General features: G+C 36.9%; 1 protein-coding gene across 1 annotated transcript in view; it reads left to right on the forward strand.

The window, feature by feature from the left end:
* The first annotated feature begins 6,187 nt into the window (after nt 1–6,187).
* The window catches only part of FAM155A (family with sequence similarity 155, member A), a 627,602-nt gene continuing 607,653 nt past the window's right edge, over nt 6,188–26,136 (forward strand). Inside the window, exon 1 of the mRNA XM_005884474.2 lies at nt 6,188–8,320. Within this exon, the coding sequence (XP_005884536.1) occupies nt 7,427–8,320 (894 nt within the window). The 5' untranslated portion in view covers nt 6,188–7,426. The remainder of the gene's footprint in view (nt 8,321–26,136) is intronic.

A 26,136-nucleotide genomic window follows, 5' to 3' on the forward strand; every position in this document is an offset into this window, starting at 1 on the left:
TTTCTATTTTTAAAGAAAGGTTTATATTGGCAAACTATAAGGGCTTAAAAACCTAAAGGTTTAATCTTATTTATAGTCTATTCTTAATAAGCTCTTTATGCTTAATTTGTTTTTAAAATATAGATATTCTGGTCAAGAATTTTCATATTTTCTGTGAATTCTAAATGCACAAATTCCTTTTCTAGATCAATAGGTATATAAGAACATAATCTAGTTTCACTTACATGTGATACGTAAGCAGTGTATAGGAACAACGGGGATGTGCCTTTTTTTCATCCAGAAGACATTCAAAGTGAAAAAAATATCTCAGGATTACATACATTTGATTTAGGGAGTGGACATATTCAAGTAGTGTTTTTTGCTAGCAAAAATAGATATTCTCAGTTTGACTTTTCTGTGGTAAAATTATTTAGCAGATGTTAAATCTAGGGGATAAGAGTAAATATTTAAAAACACAACAAACATTTTATTATTTATATAATATAAAAACAGTGAAAAACCCTATCTACATTCTAATGCATTAAAAATCATTCGGTTGCCATGTCCCTCAACACAATGTATTTGCAACTGTGTATGATTCAGCACCCTCCTGAAATGTGCCTTTGCTATTAAACTTCTGTATGCCATTAGTCACACTGTTAGGTAAAACCTACGTAGGAGTTTCTAGACTCCACAACCTGCTTTTTCTGATAAATGAAACATAACCTCCCAGCCAAACTGTTTGCTCTTTTTCCCCACTGTGCTACATTTGAACGGATAAGCTAACAAGAATTAACATTTACTACCCGGGTTAACACCTTTTTCTGACATATGTTCCATTTTGATTTTAGTGAGCACTGGTGTTAATGAAAATGGAACTTTTAACCAATGTCAAAATTTCCTCGAAGAATCCCAACCACCTTCAGCAGAACCTTCACTTACTATGTGATATCATTTATGTGGAGCCCTAGCCTTTCTCTCTATTTTCTTTTTGTAGATTTCCCATGTACCCCCCTTCCCCAACACACACACTCCAGCACAGCCCACTCACCCATAGGTCCTCCATGCCTTGGGTACCTCCAAGCATCAGAGTCCTTGAAAATAGGTGGTCTTCTTCAAGGATTTTTCCTAATGTTACTCATTGCTTAGTACTTTACTATCTGGTCCCTCTCAAAATTAGATGAGAACTCTCCCTCCTCATCTGAAGTTTCCCAAATTGCTAACTGTTGAGTATTTTTCCTTGCATTACGGTTGCTGGCCTAATTATCTCTTCCCCTTAATTAAGCTTCAAGAGCCAAGGCATGCTCTTTCATCTCAGTCTTCCCATGTTTATTCTAGAATCAAAAGAGAGCAAGCAGACTTGGGATTGGTTGTCATTGACAATTTGCTTTCAGAGGGCCTGCACCCTTAAATCTGTCTCATTTTAAAACATACTGACTCATGGGAACTATTAGAAGAAGGCAAGGTCCAGATTACTTTAAAACTAATACTTAAATATAGTCTATTATAGAGAGTATTATTATCCTAATTATTTAAAAAATCATATGAAACACTATTGTTTTAATGTAATATATCAGATTTTTGCTAAACATGATTGCAATATTTTGTGAGATATAATTTGACTAAATATGCATACTAATAAGATAAAAGTAACAACTCAGTTTTGCTTTTTCACCTTGGTTGAGAGGAATGGATCTTTAATTTTATATATTGTTCATTTCTTTATTTTCCCCATTCCCAGTCCTCTTTCTGATTTAATCACATGCTTGAAGAAGGAGATATAATGTTCTGATACACCATTAGATTTTGTATGCCTGATTAAAATTAATAAAGCAGTAGTAAAGGAAAACTTGCATTATTATTTAATAAACATGGATATATCATAATTCCTATGTGAATCCCAAATGTTACAAAATGGGGATTTATAATATAATGTAAATGTTAGAGAGATACTACAAAAGAGAAATAGTGACTATATCTGGATGTTGGAATTATTTATGACTTTTTAAATTGCTTATTTGTTTTTTTGTAATTTTCTACAATGTCATACAGAACTTCTAGATTTACATATACATGAGAAGATGTATATATTTATTTTAGTTTATGATATATTATATTTGAGGGTCCACATAAAAAGTACAAACGGCCCTAGCTGGTGTGAATCACTTGTTTGGGCATCATCCATTAAAACAGGGGTCCTCAAACTTTTTAAACAGGGGGCCAGTTAACTGTCCCTCAGACCGTTGGAGGGCCGAACTATAGTTTAAAAAAAACAACTATGAACAAATTCCTATGCACACTGCACATATCTTATTTTGAAGTAAAAAAAACAAAACAGGAAGAAATACAATATTTGTATTTGCATGTGGGCCACGGGCCATAGTTTGAGGACCCCTACATTAAAAGGTTGCAGGTTAAATTCCTGATCAGGGCACATGCCCTGGTTTTGGGCTTGATCCTCAGTAGAGGACATACAGAAGGCAGCCAACAGATGTTTCACTCTCTCCCTTTCTCTTCCTCTCTCTCTAAAAATCATTAAGAAGTATTTTTTTTTAATACAAGCAATCTGGTTAATAAATTAGTCTGAGTTATGGAGAAAAATTCCTACATTAATCAGATTTAAATGATAATTGTCAGTTATCCCCTTAACTTTGTATAGGCAAGAGAGGTTAAGGGAATTTCAAAATTTTGTAGTCTTTAAAAATTATTCTATGACATACTATATGATGAGGTGATGATTCTAGGTGAAGATTTCTTAGATTATAAATACACTGTATTAGAGAAAAAGGCATAGCTTTATTTCTGATGCCAGAACTCCCATGCAGATATGAATTAGGTAACCACTACTACTTTGAGATGTTTCTAAAGCAGTGGTTCTTACTTGGGAGAAAGTTTGCTTCCAGGGGACATTTGGCAATACTTGGTGACAGTTTGGGTTGTCAAAACTGGGGAGAAGGCATTGTGTTACTGGTGTCTTGTGAGTTGAGGCTAGGGAGGCTGCTGAACCTCATACAAAGTATAGGACAGCCATCTACAACAAAGAAGTATCGACCCCAAATGTCAATAGAGGCAATACTGAGAAACACTGTCAAGGGAAATTGTAATTAGCTTGATATCAGTAGCTCTGGTGGTTTTTAGCTTTAAACCACCCCCTGGGGGTCATAATGAATCTATCTGCCAATAGCAACAGCACTCAACAGCGAGCACAACTCTAGACTAGTGGTCATGGAATGTGAAGAAGAGTAAAAACTTGAAGTAGTGGGGTTGGGGAAGGGTGTTAGTAAAAAACTGGACTTGGGAGAAAGAATATATATTTTAAGAACAAATGTGATAGTTCATTTCAGCAGAACGTTTGCTACTTTTTATTCGTGGAAGAGGAACTTATTCATCACTGTGAATAGGAACAGGTTTGACTTGGGCTGAAAGTTTATATTGCCTGGGTTGGAGGCACATGGCATGCAAAGGAAGCCAGGCTGGGAGATGGTGGGGTGGTGCACACTTAGGAAGTGGTCACTTATTTAGGTATTCAGTTACTTTGCTCACCTTTCTCCCTATGGGCTAACAGAAGTATTCTGGTGAATTTTTTCTTCTTATATTAAAATTCTACCTGTCCTAAGATCATCTTTGTGTTATATATTGTTCATTTCTTTATTTTCCCCATTCCCAGTCTGCTTTCTGATTTAATCACTCTAGACTGCCTAGGAGCTTTCTGTGTGAGAATCCCAGCTCAGGGATATCTTGTAGACTTCCCTAGCTAAGGATTTTTCTGAGCTTTCTGTCTTACGCAGGAGAGAACAAGAGAAATATAAACCTGTCCAGGCAGCATCTTTAAATGAGGAAGAAACAGGGTGAAGAAAAATGAAGGGGCAGATAAGAGAAATAAGTATGAAATTAAATCCTGTAATGTAGATATTAAATAACAATCTAGATAGAGCTAAAGATAGAAAGATAGGTAACAGAGATAAGAAAGAAAAATTCCTTAATAATTTTTTTTTAAGATTAAAAAAATCCCCACCCTGAGTTTATAAGAAGAAAGGCTTTGGGTTATTACATTTCATCTATATTTTATAACAAAGGTTCAACAGGTTCAAAACAAAAGGGAAGGAGAATAACTTTAGGATTTAAAATATAATATGCTCATTTTTATGTACTGCAAAATCTACAAAGTAATAGAAATGCAGACTTTTGATATTATCTTCTACATATATTTATTTATACAATGGAAAATGCCAGACCTTATACTCACTTATGTCTGCAAGCAGACTTTATGTTGTATATAAATCTGATTTGGTTTAAGAAGTTGAAGTTTTAAATTTAAGAAAAGAGTAATCACAAGAAGAGGGTAGAAGAAAAAACAATGTTTTCCAAAATTTTAATAGATTTTCTTCAAAGGATATCTTTATCCACATCACTGTTTGAGAAAAGAGTATTTTACTCAATGTCAAAATAATTTAAACTATCAAAACTTTTTGAGGCAGCATGGAAAGACGTGGATAGTATTATCCTAAGTGAAATAAGCCAGTCAGAGAAAGACAAATATCACATGATCTCACTTATATGTGGAATCTAATGAACAAAATAAACTGATGAACAAAATAGATCCAGAGACATTGAAGCATGCAACAAACAGATATTTTAGAATGAAGAGGGGGGCGGGAAGAGACTAAACAAAGAACTTATATACATATATGTATAACCCATGGACACAGACAATAGGGTGGTGAAGGCCTGGAGAGGGAGCAGGAGCAGAGTAGAGCGGCTCATTGGGGGAAAAAAGGGGACATCTGTAATACTTTCAACAATAAAATTACGAAAAAGGAAAAAAATTGAAAAACTATCTCCTCAGCTTAAGTACTGAAAATATTTTTTTAAAAAATTTCAGCAAAACCTCAATTTTTGTTTACTTAAAGATGCTTTAATGTAAGGATGAACTTGTCATAGAAAGCTTATCTGTAAATGTTGGGATCTTTTATGTAGTTAAAAAAAAGCAGCACAATGAAATCCAAAGAGTCAGAATGATACAGGTACACAAATGTTCTTTCTAAGACATTACCTGACAGATCAATCAATGGTCAACTGCACCACGCTTTAATATTCACTGCATATAGTTTTTAGGAACTTAGAATTTACCTGGGTAAAATATAGTATACACCTTATTATGCTGAGGACAGAACTAGTTGGTTGAATCCTGCCCATTACGTTTTGCATGTTGACATTTTAAAAATTCTCATTTCTCAGGCATCCCAACACCCATAGCATCTCTAGAAAATGAATATCATGATCCATTCCTTTGGTTTCTCAATATACTTACTTAGAACACAGGCACCCTAATACTGCCCATGTGAATGTGCACCCAACAGAGTATGAGGGTCATTAGAAAGCAGGGAAGGGATACGGTGAATACGAGATAGAACAAAAGGCTTTCCTTGATCATCAACAACAGAGAGGACTCTGGACAAGGCGGTGCGGAGGGTCCAGGCACAGGCGCAGCCTCCTGCTCCCACAGCTCCGGTGGGAGTGAGGGATAGAGTGGGCAGGGTTCCCAGATAAAGCCAGACTAATGTTTGCTCAGAGCATCAACCTGCATGAGCTGGGAGCGTGGGACCCCTTCCCCAGAGCGTCTGTTGCTCTCTTGGAACTCCAAGAACCAACGCTAAGGGGCACCAGAGGCTTGGATTCAGCGGCTGCCACCCAGGCAGCCAATGGCCAGCTGCTGCGGAAGTCTTGGGCGACAGCAAAGCCTAACTCGGTGGGGAATGGGGTTAAGGAAGCTTTTTATGCTCCAGATCCGAGGAGGAATCCTCCGAAATCAAGACGTTGAAATCCAAGCCGAGGGCTAGGCGGTGACCCCTGATATCCCAGGTTTTACTGTATTTTTCTGACTCTATGAGGCCATTTCTAACCTGTACTTTCGAATATGAAATACGTCGCTGTAACATATACAGCGGCATATATAGTTGTACATGCACACACCATCCGTTCCATATAAAGCACTAAACTCACTTGACAAAATGTAACTCACTGGTAGTTGTTGATCTCTAGTTTGTTTTAGGGATCCCGAGGTCCATACAAAGAAACCAGATGTCACCTCCTCTCTCCTCTAGCCTGTTCGTGTTTACTTCCCTACCCCCCACCCCTCCAACCTTTCCTTTGAAGTCTATCATCACTTAGTTAAGAGAGCACTACCCTGACCCCTCCCCATGAGAAACCTGGAACCGACCACTTGCAACTCGGACTTTTTCCAGAGACAGAGAGGCAGTGGGAGACGCGGAAGAAATGAGCTAGCATCTTCAGTCATGCATCTGCATTCTGACTTTTGTCAGTGCAAACAGAAAGAAAAAGCCAAAAGGTGAGGACAGGGGACGGAAAGGAAGGAGCAAGCACTGGAGCTCAGAAGCCCAGGCGGGGCCAGTGGCACAGCCGCACCATCCCCTCCCCCGGCCCCGTGCGTCCTCGCCCTCCTCCGCCGCCCGGCCAAAGCGGTGCCAATGCGCCAGGATGGAGAGATCTCTGCGCGGGAGGAGATGACGCAAAAGCCAGCGCTCCCCCCCAAAAAAGTGTTTCTCCAGGACGAAGATGGCGGCAACTTAGCTGGGGACTGAAGATGACTGTGGCTCTTGGGAGGCCCAGCCCAGGCGATTCGGCCCCAAGGTCCGGGGGAGGCGGCGTCAGCAGTCGGAGCCCGGTGGTGGAGGCGCCCTCGGGCAGACCTGCAACAGCAGCGGCGGCAGCAGCAGTTCGAGAGCGGGGTGGGGGGAGGGGGGGAGGGAGAGCCCTGTCTGCGGTGGCTGCCCAGGCTCCGGACTCGGGGAGAGACTGCGAGAAGTAGGAGCAGGAGGAGGAGGAAAGAAAGGAGAAGGAAAGGAAGGAGGAGGAAGAGGAAGAGAAGCGAAGGGGAAGGAGGAGGAGAGCCACTGGGGAGGCGCACTGGTCGCTGTCTGCGGGCAGCGGCAGCGAAGACGCGGCATGCCCCTGACTGGGAAGAGCGGGCCGTCCTCAGCAGGACCATGGGGACCCGCGCGCTGACAATGCCTGGGTGAGAAGAGCAGCGCAGAGCCACCCCGCCACCTCCACCATCACCTCCTGCACTCAGCTCGCCACCGGCCACCAGCCCAGCCACCTCCGACTGCCTCTCTCTCTCTCTCCCTCTCTCTCTCTCTCTCTCTCTCCACTATTGTTTCCTACTCTACAGAGGATGGGGTCGGCTGATGATTAGGTCGGAAGCAAGTCAGATCTTCCTCCAAAGCCTAGTAATATTTATGTAGGCAAAAAGAGAGAGAGAAAAAAGAGAGGGAGAGAGAGGGAGAGGGGGAAAGGGAGAGAAAGAGAGAGAAGAAACGGGAGGAGGGGATAAGGAAATTAAACCCTTTAAGTCAATGCATATTGTGGTGACACCGGCACAGGAGCCCTCACGGTGGAGTCGGCCCGGGCTGTGCGTTCCCAAAATATGACCAGGGGTGCTTGGATGTGTCGGCAGTATGACGACGGCTTAAAAATCTGGTTGGCAGCACCCCGGGAGAACGAGAAACCGTTCATCGATTCAGAGAGGGCTCAGAAATGGCGACTGTCTCTGGCATCTCTCTTGTTTTTCACAGTCCTGCTCTCTGATCACTTGTGGTTCTGCGCCGAAGCCAAGCTGACCCGGACCCGGGACAAGGAGCAGCATCAACATCAGCAGCAACAGCATCAGCAGCAGCGGCAGCAGCAACAGCGGCAGCGGCAGCAGCAGCAGCAACAGCAGCGGACGCGGCAGCAGGAGCCCTCCTGGCCCGCGCTCCTGGCGAGCATGGGGGAGTCCTCGCCCGCTGCCCAGGCACTCAGACTGCTCTCCGCCTACGGCCGTGGCGGCGGCAAGGGCAGCGGGGGCAAAAACAACCGGAGCAAGGCTCTTTTTCTAGGAAACTCTGCCAAACCCGCGTGGCGCCTGGAGACTTGTTACCCCCAAGGCGCCTCCTCGGGCCAGTGCTTTACCGTGGAGAGCGCGGACGCGGTGTGCGCCAGGAACTGGAGTCAGGGGGTGGCGGCCAGGGGGGAGGAGCAGCAGGTGAGAGGGACACATCCAACTGCACTCTGGAACTTGTCGGATTTTTACCTTTCGTTTTGTAATTCCTACACACTTTGGGAGTTGTTCTCGGGGTTGTCAAGTCCCAACACTTTGAACTGTAGTCTGGATGTGGTGCTCAAGGAGGGCGGCGAGATGACCACCTGCAGGCAATGCATCGAGGCTTACCAAGACTATGACCACCACGCTCAGGAGAAATACGAAGAGTTTGAAAGTGTGCTCCATAAATATTTACAATCGCAGGAGTACTCGGTGAAATCCTGTCCTGAGGACTGTAAGGTAGGATCAGTGGATTTTCTTTTTCTTCTGCCCTTCTTGAGCTTTTCCATCTGTTTTATTTTGTTGGAATGTTTTCTAGAGTTTTAAAAGTTTGTTTTATTTTATTTTTTGTGGCTCTGGTTTTGTTACTTCAGTCGTCGTTGTTGTGGTTATAAGAGCTTGACTTGGTGCTTGAGTTGGGAATACCTCGTGGATTAGTGGTAGACTGGTGCCTTCATTCTGGGAATCCCTGGAAAATCAGGGAACACCCTGGTTTTCTGAGATAATAAAGCTAGGGCTTAAATTACCTCTTACAGTTAAGCGATTGGTTCAAACTCTGTTACCTTATTTAAAAAATGGAATTTGAATATGGCTTGTTAAGAAGATATGATGGGACTGCATACTAATGATCCTAGCCCAAATCAGAAGAGTCAGAGATAGGCACGTGTGATTTGGCTTATGGACCTGCACACGTGAATTTTCAGAGAGTGACGTCATTAAGTTGGTTGACCAGAAGGTAAAGAGAAAGTGTTTGTAGTTTTTTATGTAGGAAGAAGCAAAACACGTTTTACCTGTTTTACAGAGATAGTTCTGGTTGTTTGGAAAGTCTGGAGGCCTACCTAAGCATACTGAATCACAATACATTTTCTGTTTTCTCTTGGAAATTTGAATAATTATTGACCTCAGACTCAATATGAGTGGAAAGTTTCAATTAACTATCTGGTGATCAATAATTAGTGTTAGGTTTTATCAGATACCTTATGTAATTAGCTTGTATTTTCAGCATGTTCTCCAGAAATATTAAATGGCAAATGCATGGTGCTAGGGATAAAAAATACTAAACTCCTTAATAATGTGTATCATATTCAGTCTATTTCTGTTGAATATAGTAAGGGCTGTAATCTTTGCTGATTGACAAAAAAGAAGTGTATGCAAGTTTCTTAAGAAATGGCCAATGGCATGGGTGGTGCACTTCTTGTAGAGGTGTCACTGTCCGTGGTGCTGAAATGAGATTCCCCAAGAGCTCTGTTGATGATGAAGATACTGCAGTAAGTGACATTTTAGTAGGGAAGAAATGATGACAGAATCTTAGTAAGCCTTAATGTTTTGTTCCAAGGCTAATTTATTAAATAACACAATAAAATGGTATTGCTTTAAAAAAGGAATAATATACTACACTCTCTCTTTTCCTTTCTCTTCACTACTCCCTCAACACCACACAGGAAAAGAAAAATTGTCCCTCTTCTGCTTCACTTGCTTTGTACTAGAGAAGTGCAATCAAGGGCAATATTGATAAAAAATGCATTGTGATTCTTTGACATGAGAACTGGTCTAAGGAATCTATTTAAAATGAACATAGTTCAAGGGCTGTACCTTACTTTGGATTGTTTAGTTGTGCTTTTGACAATTAAACTAAACTCAAACTAAACTTGCTTTTCAACGTTTTTTAAAATCAGAAACAGATCTTCTTTGGAAAGACTAATATTGAGTTTACAATATTAATTTAGAATGCCACTTCACAAGATAAATGGATTTAAACTTTCCTACATACTTTTCTTAACCATATCACTATAACTAATGCCTGGGGATTAAACTTATTCTTAATGGCAGCTGTTAATAACTTATTGCATAGTTATTTATTATGACCATATATGTTTCATTAGAATTATAAAAATAAGGAAAATGGTGTGTCTGCTAATTTTGCTACTCATAAAAAGGTTATAAGCATTTCAGTATATTATTTATGTTTAAAAGTGGTATCTTGTAATAATATAAATTTGCTTGCTTTTCTGAATGTAATTCTCATAGAAATTTCTATCAATTTCAACTTGCATAGGTTCAGTATTTAAAAGATAGTCATTGTTAATAGACTGCAGCATATTTTCAAATAAGCTTTTCAAATGTATCTTTGCTCAAATATCCAAATTTTAAATACAAATAAGTATATTTTCCTCTTGACCTGAAACATTTCTCAACTTTGTATTTGTCATCAGAGCTGTAAAGGTATAATGTAGGTGAAATTAATTTGTAATTTCATGAACTACTTCTGGATTGTGTTTTTATATAAAGTGGTAATTGTTAACTGTATACACAAAAGCACATTATAGAAGTCTTAACTTCTTAGGAACATTTCTTCTTCACATTGAAAAGTAAGCACAGCCATTTGAGTTTCTCATCACCACACACATGATTTATTACTTGTGATATCTTGTAGCTATTTTCTTGGTTGTGTGATTTTTGTTTTTTTGTCCATTTGAAACATTTTTTCCATAATAATTGTTTTTAATAATTAGAATTCCACATTTAAGTTTCAAGTGTTCCTGGTTGATAACTTACAAACTGATTGGTTATTTCCTTAATTTAATATATAATTTCTTTATGATTCTGAAAAAGCCACAAAGACATCCACATACAAATTATATTACATGCCTTAAAATGCTACTTGTAAACTTTGAATGATGTGCCTGAGTTTCTTTCTAAACAGTTTTGCTCATTTCAAATATAACTATAATTATGAAATTGTGACTGTCATCAAGGACTTTGCTCAAGATATACATTCTATGAAAAATTTTACATATTTTAAGATAGCCACAAAGCCCGAGGCTATGTTAAAAGCAAATGCATTATATTTCTTGAATTGGTAATATATTCATGAAAAATATAATTTAATAGTGTATAAATATATTTGTAAATATAGATAGAATATACTTAGTCATATTAGTTATACAATTTATATACAAGTTTATATTTTAGGAGAAATATTAACCTTATTATGTCCATATAATTAAATTATTAATGCAGTAATTTCTAAAATATAAAACTTAAGGACATATTACCTTCTAATTTTATATTCTCCTCCATTTACAAAAAAGCCACATTCCATATATAAAATAGAATTGATTACATTTAATTTAACTTGTTTTGAAGGACTTTTGATGCCTTATGCTGAGAAAGCAAACAAACCTTAATATTGATCTAATACAATCATAGTGCCTGAGTCCATAGTAATTGGAGATTAAATGCAGCTTGAATTTATTTTAGTGAACATTTGTATTGAACACATAATAAAAATCATTTGTACCCAAGAATATTTTTTAATATTCTGAGAAATAGCTGGCTTAATTTTAAAAGAGTAAATATGCACATTTATCTGCGAGGAAATTTATGGAAAAATAAAGAACATTCAAGCTGCTATCTTACATAAGTCAAGTAGCAAAAATGATGACAGTAATTCTCTGTAGTTTTCATTGTTTTTCAAAATGATCTTTAATATATAATAAGAGTAACAAAGCTGTAATAAAGTTGGTTGCTAATATTTAAATATGCAGTATTCTAAGCTACAAAATTACATATGTATATTATTAAAATGCTTGTTTTCTTAAACTTAAATAAATATTTTCTCTTGTCCTTTAGCTCCTAAGCATATGTGAAGATATATATTATTAAATTGGGATATTTAAGGAATACAAATTACTTTGTTACTGGTAAACTTTTGTTATTGATAGCTTTATGTCCTTACTAGTACTATACCTTAACTTAAGCCAGATGATCAGTGAAAGCAGATTTGAGATTAGATTATAATGTAAATATTGCATCATCTGTATTTTAGTTCTCTCATAATAGATACTAATCTTCATACTCTCAAGAACATATGCATCCACATTTTTATTTTTATAATCTCATGTTAAAGCAGATTCTATTGCTTATTCTTAATTTAACAGATACTGGCCGAAAGGATGCTCTGCCAATGTAAGGCATATATAATAATCGTGATACCTGAGGCTTTCTGTATTGTTTGCAGAAACCGCTCACAAACATTAACCAGTTTGAGCACATATAATTTGGATTACATAATGTACAGTTTGAACCTTTCTTAAGTTCTTAATTCATTTTGGCGTCATGCGCTCTAGATTCTTGAAAGAATATATTTAAAATAAAATCAAATATCTAACAATTATTTTTATTAAAAAATATTGTTTTGCTGTTGATTAAGTGCTGTTGTAAAAAGTGTGACATTGTCCAGGAATGTGGAATATATATGCAAATAGATCTTTTTTGTATCCTATCACTTGATTATTTTCAAATCTTCTCTCTATTGCTGAATTGCTTTTCTACAAAGTCAAATAGTCTAACCATGCAGATAATCATTTTAACCATTATTAAGGCCATTTTTAGGTCAAAACCATTATCATAACAAGTTTTATGACCCTGATTTTTGTTTTTCCTATTTTTTGTTTTATATATGACCACTAATTTTATGAATTGTATTTTATTTTTATAGGAAAACAACCAAAATTTTATCTTAATATTAGGTGCCTATTGTTTTTATAGGCTAAAGAATGATTATTTTTACTTTGAACTTGTAACTGTGTCAAATTAGTAACTATATAGGGCTCAAACTTTTAATAAATGCTATTACACATTGGTTTTAATTGCTTTAATTATATGATGTCAGTGTCTGCATGTGCAAGGTGAATTAAAGTATGAAGCAAAGGAAATCAATAATGCTCCTAGTCTCATGCCCCCCCACATATAAATTATAATCCATTAAGTTTTTCATGCTAGATTGAGTACGCAAGAACAAGTATACATATAACTATTTCAAATAAAATAATATTTTAATTTGAATTACTTGACCTATTGCTTTAATTTCAATCCCCAGTGTCCTTTTAAATTTTTATTTTCAATGTTGACCTCACATTGACTAGGCATAAACACTTTGCTTTTTACTTTATATTGATTTACATTGCAAAGATGTTTCTTCAATATCAGTGAATTGATACTGTAGATCAGTGATCCTTTGACTATCCTGGGGAATCTTTGAAAATGCCCCCAGCTCTGAGATTCTGATTTCATTCACCTGGCTTGTGTCATGAGCTTGGGATCTTCCACTTTCCCTGATGATGTGTGGCCAAGGTTGAGAACAACTCTTCTAGTTGACATTGACAACTAATGTGATAAGACCTTTTGGCTCCTGTGCCTCAGTATAATCTAATTTGTTAAACTGATTAGAATGGAACTCAGACATATATTTTTTAAAGTGGTAAAGGCAATAGGACAGAGCTAGAGGTCAGGGAGCAAATATGTTGAGTTGGGCTGAGGAAATAGATGAGAAGTGACTCGACTGGGTGAAAGGGTTAAGGGATGCTCCAGAAGAGAACATGGAGAGAAGGTGGTGGATGCACAAAGGACCAGAGTTTGAAGTGTGTAAGGGTGGGCCTATTGGCTGTCAATATTCTGTCTTTTAGTCCAAACTGAGTCATTATGCTGGTGTTCAATAATGGGCTGAGCACATGAACAAAGAAATGGAATGATTGTCTGTAAGACTGCTCAATTATTTGATTAAAGGAGCCTGGCCTTATTTTTGTCTCAAATTTTAGGCTATATAAATTGCTGAAACTTTTTCTAAAGTATATGGTTTATTTTAAGAAAAAAACACACATGTTGGCTCTTCATAGTATTTTACATGAATCAGATTTATTCTTTTTTAAAAATATATGTATTTTCTTGATTTTATAGAGAGGAGGGGAGAGGGATAGAGAGATAGAAAAATCCATGAGAGAGAAACATTAATCAGCTGCCTCCTACATGCTGCCCTCCTCTGAGTATTGAGCCCACAACCGGAGCATGTTCCCAGACCAGGAATCAAACTGTGACCTTCTGGTTCATGGTCCAATGCTCAACCACTGAGCCACACCAGCTGGGCAGATTTATTCTTTTTTTTTTTTTTTAAATCTATTCACTTTTGTAAACTTAGGAAACTACTAATTATTTTTTATTTCTTTATTGTGATGATAAGCCATGTTTTAGTTTTTACTTCTTTTTGTAATACTGAAATAACTAGTATAACATTTATGTAGTTTTTTGAAGACATAAACTGCTAAGTAGTCACAGATTACTACTAACCTTAATTTTTGGAATTAGTTTTAAAATTATCTTGTTGCTTTGTTCTGAAGGGATTGTAATATCCGTCGTTTTATTTTTTAACATTTTATATTACAAGATGTTGTGAAACACTAAAGCTAAGTTTTACTTAATAATAAATTCAATATTATTGCAATCTAAATAATGAAATTTCCTCATGAAATGTTCTAATTTACTCTGGTTTCGTACACTGGAAATAAGAGAAATAACATTTGCCTTTTTTTGCTAATAAATAGTTAATGATTTGTATTATGTGTTGTACTGGAATGCATGAAAACATTTAATCCTTGGGTGTGTGAAGTGTTAAAGGTAACAGTTACTTACCTTCCCCCACCCCTGTAGTCTGTTTCTGCATTCAGTCATTTATAAACAAAATGCTGTAGAAGATACCACAGATGGCAAGAAAAATCCTGCAAAAAATAGATGTTTATTATCCGTTTAAATACTGTTGTTGATTTTAGCAGTAGCAGTAGGATAGCCACACATGCGTGATAGGTGAATGCAATAATCATGTCTATGGAAATGCATGGGGATTTTGTTTATCAGCTTCTCCACCTTGCACAAGAAGGAAAATGGGCTCTAGTCAAAATAGAACTCTTCACCCTCCTTCCTCTGTGTGCTTTCTTGCTATCATCTTGCTGTGTCCTCTCCTGGCATGTCGAAACTGCATATTCAGGGGCTGAATCCCATGAGAAATCCAAAGTTGAGAAATCTTTTTTCTCTGTATCTCTACTCCCATAAAAAATGACCAGTCTATTTCTTACTGAACTATTACTGATTTTGTTTATTTGAAAGAAAATCAAACTAAGAGGTAAATGGGATATCATGACAATGCATTAGCTCTTGCGGAAAATTATTTGAATCACTCAGAAACTTAAGTATTAAAACAAGCTTCAATAATAAGCTAACATGCTTTAGAAGTCAGAAACTAGTCTAATTCATTTCTTCTTCATGTCCTCTCTATGAGGTATTATCATAGATTTTACAGATGAGTAAAGTGAGGACATAAGTTTACTATTCCAAGGTCAAACTGATGGCAGTGTTAAAGTACACTATTGCTTGAATGTATATTCTTTTTCTCTTTCATTATTAGTATTATAAACATACCAAAGAATGAGGAGATTAATATAATAAGCCTACATATACCTGTAACATAGATTTAACAACTGTTAGGAACCTTACCATATTTATTTCTTTTTATTTTAATTTATCATTAAAAACATTTTACAGGTGATAAACAAGCCAAGATGACAGAAATTTAGGAGTCCTGGACAGCTGGGATGAATGGTCAGAAATTCCAGGTTCATCATTTCAAAGGCTTAGGGAGGAGATATGAAAATGAATAAATTCATCAGAATACCTAAGGCTTGAATTGAGCAGGTAAAATGATGCATATGAAATTTTAGTGCGAGGAAGTAAACTTAGGATGTCTGTGATTGTTCTTGTGCTGAATTTACAAGTTAAATAAGATACATCCACTTTATGATTTTTAATCAATGTCCTATTTTTAACTTATTGCATTAAAAGATGTTTGAGTGTATTAGTTAAGAATTGTCTCAGTATTGTCTAGCATCTGTAATACTTAGGCATTTTAATTTTTATCTAATTTTATTAGCTCCTTTTAGGCCCTGTCTTTAAATACAGTCACACTGGGGGGTTTGGGTTTCAATATATGAATTTGGGGGATACAAATCCATCCATAACATTGAGTAAGGTATGTGTCAAGAGCTGTAGGAAATACCTCTGGGAAAATGTTAGTGCTCAATTGTGAAGGATCATGTATCCTGTTCTAAGGCCTTTGAATTTCATTCCTTATATGATAAAATATCAGAGAGGAATTTTAATCAAGAAGTCACCTGGGATGATTTGTTTTTCTCAAAAACTAGCTCTAACAGCTATGTGATCATAGGTTGGAATAGGGTGAACTTATGCCAGGGAGACCAATTCAGAATTGTCTCTCTTCCTTGGGAGTTATAGGATGACTCCAAATCAGCACTCTCCAACAGAACTTTCCATGGTGATCCACTCTTTCCAATATAGTAGCCACTAGCAATATGTGGCAATTGAGCACTTGAAATGTGGTTAGGGTGAGTTAAGAACTGAATTTTAAATTATATTTAATGTTAATTAATTTATGTTTAAATAGCCCCAAGTGGCTATTGGCTACCATGTTGGGCAGAACATTCTAAATTACTGCAGGAGTTATGAAAGTAACACAAGAAGAAACATAAGAAGATTCAGGAGACTTTTCTGAGTTCATATTTATAAATTGCTATGTAGAGGAGGGATATGATTCAAGCTTTATAAAAGGTTACGCTGTAAATTTTGATACCATTTAATGAGATAGGCAATATAGGAGGAATAACAAGTTGGGATTGAGAGTGGTCAAAGAAACAAGAAGTTCATTTTTGGAGATAATGATATGAGGATGTCCAGTAGATAGTAGCAGATACCACATGAGAAGGGAGTTTAGGTGTGAAGTTTACTATCTACCTGTTGGTTTCATTAAAGAAGTATGGATAGAGATTAGATAACTTCACAAAAATATTATATGGAGAGAATACCAAAGATGAATCTTAAGAAAGAACAACACTTAAGGGTTTGTGTAGAAAAGGTACCAGGGAAAGATATTGAGAAGAAACAATAAGAATGAGAATGAAAATAAGGGGGGCGGGGGAGAGGAGGAGGAGGAGGAGGAGGAGGAGGAAGAGGGAGAGGAGGAAGAGGAAGAGAGAGAGAGAGAGAGAACAAAAGAGTGGAGTGAGAGGGAGAAGTAGAGACAGAGGCAAAGATGTGAATCATGAGAATGCAATGATTTGAAAGGCATAGGGAAGGATTTGTAGAAAGAACATGTAGGATGAAGCCTAGAAATAGGCCATTGAATTTGTCCATTATATTTGTTGACTTTACAAGAGTAGTTTCAATAGAATGATAGGAAGAAATGTCAAATTGTGATGAATTAAGGAATGTGTTGAAGTTGAGGTAATAAGGACTAGTCCAAACTATTCTTCATTAATTAGGCAGTGAAAAGAAAAGAAAAATGGAGTAGGTGGGAAGATGTGAGTTTAAAGAAATAAATATTTTATGGTGAAATAAACTTTAGAATATTTGTAGCTTTTAATCTAGAACCCAGATGAGAGTATAAATTTGAAAGTATCAGACTCAGAAAAATTAATGATGGCTCTGTATTCCAAAGAAGGGGTGATGGGCTCCCATCTATTACTAGCCCAGAATGTACAGATATTACTAATAATTTAAAAGTAGAAATTAATTGTTATCCTAATAAAGAAGTATGGTTAAAGGATAGTTGAGCATAGATTGGGTTTAACTCCCAACATTAATCACTATTTATTAGTTATATGACATTGTCCAAGTTACTTAAAATAAGGATTCTAGTGTTCCTTTCACAGGATGTTTATGGGGGAGAAATTGAGATTCCTAGGCATATAAAAGTACTTAAGCTATGGCTTGATGATGCCCAATAAATTGTAGCAATTCATTAAAACCCATGGAGAAAAAGCCATGGGAAACATCAGTAAAATTAATATAGTCTTCACTTGAGATCTCATAAATTTTCTGGTAAATAACACTCATTTACAAAAGGTTATAAGCAGACTTTGCATTTTGCATGGTAAAATTGTCTGCTTTATTACATCCACATTCATCTGTTTCTCTAAATTATTGACCAACACTGGAATAAAATGAAAAAAAAAGTTCAGCTGGAGTGAAAATGTTTTATTCCTAGTGCTTGAATTTTTTCTCTGTTATTTCAGATTAAAATGAACATGTGCTGGGTTTTAAACTGAGTACATACTCTTAAATTAGTCTAAACTGGCTTGAGAACTTTTGTTCACAAACCTCTCAGAGGTTTAAGTGAAAAAATCATTGTAATGATCTTCCATATCCTAGAAACTGATGGATAAAAATAATCTTGAGGAAAGTTGTGTGTTATATAGTTTGTTAGTCATCGCAGAGTCATGTGCCCCAAATTCTATATTAAAAGGTGGAGCCCTTTGTCCTGCATTCTAGCTACTTAACTTTGTATTTTGTTGTCCTGGTTATTTTCTGCTCCGCCCACATTTACCCACTCTGCTATACTTAGTATTTTTATTGATTGGGGAGGGAGAAGAAGTAGGGTCAAAGATTGCCTTGAACGAGAGCTGGCAGACAAAGAAAACATAGTAGGTGCCAATATACAGAAGTCTGAGTTGGGTAGACTCTCTAAGCTGTACTCCATGCATGGGAGCATGATTGCCCTGAGAAAGAGAAGACACAGGGAGTCACAGTAAGGTTCTTTAACTTGATATGAATCATATGTGTGAGTGGAGTCTTACTATTCAGTACTTCCTATGGCTGTAGGGGTGAGAAAGGGGCTGTATGTAGGTGTTTTAGGAATATCTGTACTCTATACAGGGAAGAGTGTTTTATTAAAGGATACAATGGAAAATGTTGGTTGCCTGAGAACTTCAGAGCCCTTTGCTATGGAGATGTGCAAATGGGTTGGGAGCTATCTGCCCAATGCATCTTGGCTATGTGTTGCAAGTTGACCAGATGATTTTAAATATTCCATCCAACATCCTTTGACATCTTATGAGGCACCCAGAAATGATAACTTTGCATTGTGAAATGGTACTTATTGCCAATTCCATCAAAGAAATAACACCTTGCTCTTAGTAATAATACTTTGGTTTTAAAAACTAAAGTCTTGAACACTTTAAATTGCTTGTCTAATTCCTATTGTTATCAGTTTGAATAATTTTGAAAAAGAATGAATCAACTACATGAGCTTACCCTGAAGATAGATAGGAACTGAATTAGAGTAATTTATAGTAAATTTTTGTTATTACTAATATTAAAAAATAGATATTCTCTTCTTCCTATAATAAACACACCAATCACTATTATAAAATCTCAAATAATTATTTTGAGCAAAGCAGGACTCAACAACATGGTCAGACTGGGAAAGACATGGTGCATATGACCTTTCTCCATTGGTTTCACAGCACTTCTTTCACATATATCAGTTCATTCCCACATCCAGTTCTTTGGGGATATTATCATTGTAAAAATTCCATGCTCTCATGGAATTGTACCCATCCATTACATTTTTTTATAATAAAAAGTCCTATATTGATAACTTCAGCATGTTTCTCTTATTCATTCTCCACAACAATCCAATATTATAGGCAAGATTAGCTTTCTTCAACATATGGGGTTACTGACTAAGGCTAAAAGTTAAGAAATGTGCCCAGGTGTTCACAGGTAAGTGTGGCATAACCTGAATTCAAACCCAGTAATATCTGGCTCTTAATTTCGTGGGCTTGACTTAACTATAATATATTTTCCACTCTGTCACAAATAAGTGTTCATGTCTAGTGTTTGTATTTTCTTTTGTTTTTAGGGGAGAGAATGTGGGTGGATGACAGGAGTGAATAGAAAGTTCGTTGGGAATATAAACTTCGTCCAAATTCTTTTTCTTGTTGTAACATTTTGGTATAAGGAATGAGCCTTGCCTGAAAAGTTAGAAAGGCCTAGTTTCAAATAGTTTTTCCATCAATTCCTGTAAAATGGGGATACTTATATCCAGTCTAAGGAGTCCCCAAGAGAAGGAACAGAACAATGTGTAATAAAAGGTAGCTGGCAAGTAGTCTTTCCCTCAATTCAAGGTACTCTGAGAAGAGAGAGTCACTTCACAGTGCAAGGCAGCAAGACTGTACTCTCTTAGCTGTTTAGAAATTGAACTGGTAGAATACCTTGACAAATTTGTCCTCCTGACCCAACAATTGGTTTCTAATCAAGGCTGTCCTAGCATAGATCAACAACCTGACAGAGATTTTCCACTTAGTTTCCACTGAGGCATTTCAAAAAAGACATCGATGATATACTTACCCTCAAGAATCACAATGATCCTAGATAAAAGCTGTTTAAAAACATGATTTTTCCTTTCCCATAGTGAAAGCTGGACTTGCTGTTATGGGCCATTAGGCAAGAAGCTGTGGGGCACTTGTGCTTCCTGAGGCAATGATTTCATGTCAAAGTCCATGTGAAATAGTGGGAAATGAAAGACCACATGGAAATGCAAATGATCTTGCTGTCAATGGAATCTGTCTGATCTGCTTTGTGGAAGTTAGGCAAGTTTGACAAGTTTCATATATTCTTTTCTACCATGAAATTTATAAAAATATATTGAAATTATGGAAATCACTTATAAAAAGTAAATCCTTTCATATTATTTCAGTTTAGACTTTTTAAAACTTCATTTCTATTCAATTTAAGTGAAAATTCAAGTAAAGAGGAGGGGATTTAAATCTGAGTGAACAAAGTTCTTGTTGGCTTTGTTTGGCTTCATTGATGTAATATAAATTATTTGGTTTTTCAGTTGTCATAATTGTCAGCTGTGTAGCCATGGATTTGATTTTTCCATTCAACTAATTGGCTTTCAGGCATTATTAAAATAATTGATCCAATCTTTAGTTATTTTGATATTTTTTGTTCTTAGGAATAAGCCAAACATGTGCAGGGTGTGGCAAAAGTAAGTTTACAGTTGTGAGTATGCGAAACACAGAGTTTATTCTTGTTTATTACTTATTAATTATTCTATTATTTTCCATACAAACAACTGTAAACCTACTTTTGTCCACCCTATATATGCATTTTACCTACAAGGAGTCAAAGAAGCTATTTGTTTTTGACAAAAATAAACATACTAAGAATATGTAAACTCTTCTTTTTAAAGTTGTATATTTTGTCTTTGACAAATAAATCTCTCATTTCCAAATGACGTCAAAATCTGGGTAAACTTAATAACATTAATTGATATTTATAATTCTCAAATTATCAGTTTTACATTTTATATATGATATTAAGAAATTTAACTTTATAATCATCTAAAATGTTTTCTTAAGGCTATGGGGGATTAATTTTTTATATTACTCAATTATTTCATAAAGGCCCTAATGCAGGAATAATGCTTAACCTCCACAAAGGGAGGTCAGGCATTGCCCTAGTCATGCTGTCAAGACGGGCAGCACCACAATGTGTTGGCTAGAGAGTTCACTGTCATTAGCTTCCACTGCTCTTGAATGTCTATCAGCTTTTTCTAACTCCCATTTTGGCTGTGTCCACACAGAGAAAGAAAATTAAGACCAATAAACAACTATAATTGAGACAAATATAAATTTGCAAAGAATTGAAACACTGTTTTGTTATTATTTATTTATTTATTTTTTGGCTAATTGTCTTTGTCTGAAATATGGTGCAGCCTATTAAGGAAGTAGTGCTCACTTCTCCAATATCAAGTTTTTTTAAACTTTATTTTTGTTGTTGACACTATTACAGATGTCCTTTCTCCTCCTTGCCCACCTCTGACATCTCTTGTAGCAAGGGAAACAAAGGGGAAAAAATAAATGGTACTATGTCAAACTAAAAAGCTTTTGCATAGTAAAAGAAACTAACAAAATGAAAAGGAAACCACTGTGTGGAAGAATATATTTGCCAATGGTACATCTGATAATGGGGTTAATGTCTATATATAAAGAACTTATACAACTCAACACCAGGAAGACAAAAAAACACACAAAACAATAGAAGAAAAAATGGGCAAAGGAACTGAATAAACATTTCTCCACAGAGGACATACAGATAGCCAAAAGGCATATGAAAAAATTTTCAATGCCACTAATCATCAGAGAGATGCAAAATAAAATCACAATGCAATATCTCTCACACCTATCAGAATGGCTATAATCAATAAATCAACAAACAAGTGCTGGTAAGGATGTGGATAAGACTGGTGCAGCCACTGTAAAAAACAGTATGGAGTTTCCTCAAAGAAAGGAACTTTCTTTTGACCCAGTGATCCCACTTCTGGGAATATATCCTAAGAATCCTGAAATACCAATTCGAAAGAATAAATGCACCCCTATTTTCATAGCAGCATTATTTACAATAGCCAAGATCTGAAAACAGCCCAAGTGCCCATCAGTAGTAGATGAGTGGATTAAAAAGCTGTGGTACATTTACACAATGGAATACTATGCTGTCCAGTATTACTTTAATTGGATGGATGTTTAATATTCTCACATTAGTCCCTATAAACAGATAAATGCAAAAGCTAAGCAGTGAAAATTTGCATTTTTTAACAACTTGATTATATAATAGTACTAAAGTAATGTGAAATGCATAATGCAGCTCTCAACAATTTCCTTTTTTCCTCCAAGTCAAGGCTAGAGTTGATGAAGTAGAAAGTTAACTAATGATAGATATGTTTAGGGGAAAAATCATATTTCACCCAAATATAATAATTTATTTTAATAGCCTAATAGTTGAAATAAATGGAAAAAGATTAAATGGCTGAATAGCTGAACTGATGCTGCAAATAGAGCATGGAAAACACACAATATTTGAGAGTTTCCATTTCCTACCTTTGACTGATTATAATAATTTACTCTTGTTCATTTAATGCTGTGTCCATTCTGGGTATTTTGTATGGCTCTGAGCCTGTTCTTACCTTACTGTTTTTTGTTTTTTTTGGTTAAATATCATAACAATCTATGTGATAAATTATTAAAGAGAATTTCCTATGGGGCTATTTCATCCAAGTTCCTCTTACTTCTCCAAGTAATGGCTGCCACTGTTTGTTGTGGAATGAGCCTTAACCAGATGGGCCAAAGAAGTATTAGCACTGAAGAGAATCATGTATTTTCTCAGAATTGTCACAGTGATTATTTGCAAAGGATATGATAATTGCAATCCAGATGCAATAAAGGATGCTGTATAAAGAATACTTGAATAACTTAATTTGTAATAATTTCCTCTGGCAATGCATATCTTTATGTACTATCCTCTATAATAAAGAGGTAATATGCAAATTGCCCATCACTCCAACACAAAAGATGGCTGCCCCCATGTGGACACAAGATGGCCACCACAAGATTACCAGCAAGGGAGGACAGTTGTGGGCAATCAGGCCTGCAGGGGAGAACAGTTGGGGGGGACCCAGGCCTGCAGGGGAGGGAAGTTAGGGGTGACCAGGCCAGCTGGGGAGGGCAGTTAGGGGTGACTGGGCCTTCAGGGGAGGGCAGTTGGGGGCAACCAGGCCTGCAGGGGAGGACAGTTAGGGGCAACCAGGCTGGCAGGGGAGGGCAGTTGGGGGCGACCAGGCCTGCAGGGGAGGGCAGTTAGGGGCGACCAGGCCTGCAGGGGAGGGCAGTTAGGGGTGACCAGTCTGGCAGGGGAGTGCAGTTAGGGGCAATCAGGCCTGCAGGGGAGCAGTTAGGCATCAATCAGGCTGGCAGGGGAGTGGTTAGGGGATGATCAGGCAGGCAGGCAGGCAGGCGAGCAGTTGAGAGCCAGCAGTCCTGGATTGTGAGAGGGATCCCAGATTGGAGAAGGTGCAGGCTGGGCTGAGGGACAGCCCCTCCGTCCCCCAACTGCACAAATTTCGTGCAACGGGCCTCTAGTATAGGATAAAAACATACTATAGAGACAAATGAATATTACTTTCAAAAAATAGATTTTTAGTGGAAACTGTTCTTAGATAACCTACTTGAGCACTATTATTATATGACAATAGTTATTTAGTCACTGAGGTATAAGATATCCCACAGTGAACCTAGTTAAAAAAAAGAATAAATAATTAGACCTTTCATCATGTGTGACTCATTCAGATATGGACATGAAAAATACGAAAAAAATTTATATATGAACAGGATGATTGTTAAAGCAAGGGAAGGAAGGAATATGAGGGAGAGCCCAGAATAATATTTTCTTTTTCAAGATGCATGTTAATGAGAGTAAGATTAAAAGACACATAAATAAATCTCTTGATCCAAAAGCTGTTGTGCGTGTAATCTGTTACTGAAAGAAAAAAAAATCTTGGTAACAAATTTTCCTTTTCAAATGGTCCTGCTTTCAACCTATAAGAAAAAATTGGATTTTGCTCAGAGCCTTGGCATCAGGATAGTGCTGCACTTTCAACTCTAACTTGTTTATGAAAGTTCATTGTTTCCCTCTTAAACTACAGTGGGCTCTGAATAACATAATTACAAAATATCAATTTTATAAAATATGTTGTTTTATATCTTTGTTGCTGAACATCAGATCTTTTTATATGGAAACATAAACACAGTATTTTATTTGTACATACTTCTTTATGGGTAATTATGGGTATGAAAAGTAATAAACAGCAGTGCAATTATGCCATAGCTTGTGGTGGGGATGTGTGTTTTCTTAATCTGGCCACTTAAAGAAAGATGTAACTATTCATCACTGAACCTTTCCCGATAAACATTTCTTTAAGCCAATATCATTTTCCAAATTTAGAAGTCTTTAGAAAAATATATCATTGTTTGCTTCTTCTGATTAGTTAATGAATTTTAAGAAATTGGAAAGCTACCATAACTTTATTATGATAATAGAAGAGATTGAAGCAAGTTTCCACTTTACAGGAAAAAGCAAGATAAACTATTTGACAGCATGATAGAAACTTTTCGATTAATCCAACCATTGGAATACAAAGTCTAGATATATTTTTTTCTTTACTATTCTGGTAACTAGCTAGGATGTTCAGAGCAGCAAAATTATTATATCATCTGAGAAATTAACCAGGACAGTTCAAATGGTTTCTAAAATTCAAATAACTCACAGACAAATGTTTTAAGCTATCACTTTTTAAACATTTCCTGTATTATATTACATTGTGGAATGAACTAGAGTGTTAGCGACGAAACAAGGAAGAAGCTGAATTCTTTTGTGGAAAATCTGTTACTCAAACAAATCAGTATTTTGACTCTTTGGTCACTTGAAGAAAGTTTGACCTCAGTAAACAATCCTAGTATAGGAAAAAGAATTGATGTAAATCTGTATCTCTGTCTTTATAGATTTAAGTGATTTAGATAAATTTTCTTATGAACTTTAATTTTATTCATGGATATCCAGCAAAGTTATGCCCAAAGCTGGAGAGCTATTTTCTTCTCTGTTAATATAATGATAGTTAACAATTAGAACCTAGTGTTGGTACCAGACTATTAATTTAACCCTATGAAGTATGTCTGGTAATTATCCCCATTTTGTAGATAAGTGAACAAAGGCCTAGGGTACAGGTTTCCTAACTAAAGCTTTTAACAACTATTTTATATTCATTTTCTATCAGATTGCTATGGTATAGAAGCAATCCTAGCGGTCAGAGATTACTGATTATTGAAAAGGAAGAAAATAAGAAATCACTGAAAATATTAGTTTGAAGTCATTGTCTAGGAACATGTGGCCAGTTTACATGATACATCTATAAAATGAAATTTGTATATTCTGGGGGGGGGGCGCAAAAGTAGGTTTACAGTTGCGAGTAATCAAAACACAGTTTATTCTTGCATTATTATTTATTAACTAGAGGTCTGGTGCATGAAATTTGTGTGTGGTTATGGTCCCTAGGCCTGGCCTGTGATCAGGGCCATCTTTCCCGGCTGTCTGCAGCTGGCCCCGTTCCCACTGCCACCCACCCCCGGTTCCTCATTCACCATCGGACGATCGGAGCCTGACGGCCATTCCCACCTGGCCCAGCCCCCACCACAGGTTGCCCTTTGTTTGTGGGGTGACTGGTGGGGTGGGGGCTTTGGCCTGGAACCACCCGCATCCCCCACCACCCACCCCTGGTTCCCTGTTCACCATAGTGTGTTCGGAGCCTACTGGCCAGGGAAAGGGACCGAGAGGTGGTCAGTGTGCCTCATAGTGACTGGTCAAGCGGTCATCTAATCATTCCACCATTAGGGTAAATTTGCATATTACCCTTTTATTATATAGGATAGAGGCCTGGTGCATGGGTGGGGGCCTGCCGGCCTGCCCTGATGGGGGCCTGGGATCAGGGTGGTGGTCCCCGCTGGGGGGCGGGGCCAGCTGGGCCGAGGGGCCGCAGG

Source organism: Myotis brandtii, unplaced genomic scaffold (assembly GCF_000412655.1).
Source record: "Myotis brandtii unplaced genomic scaffold, ASM41265v1 scaffold83, whole genome shotgun sequence".
NCBI classification, from domain to species: Eukaryota; Metazoa; Chordata; class Mammalia; order Chiroptera; family Vespertilionidae; genus Myotis; species Myotis brandtii.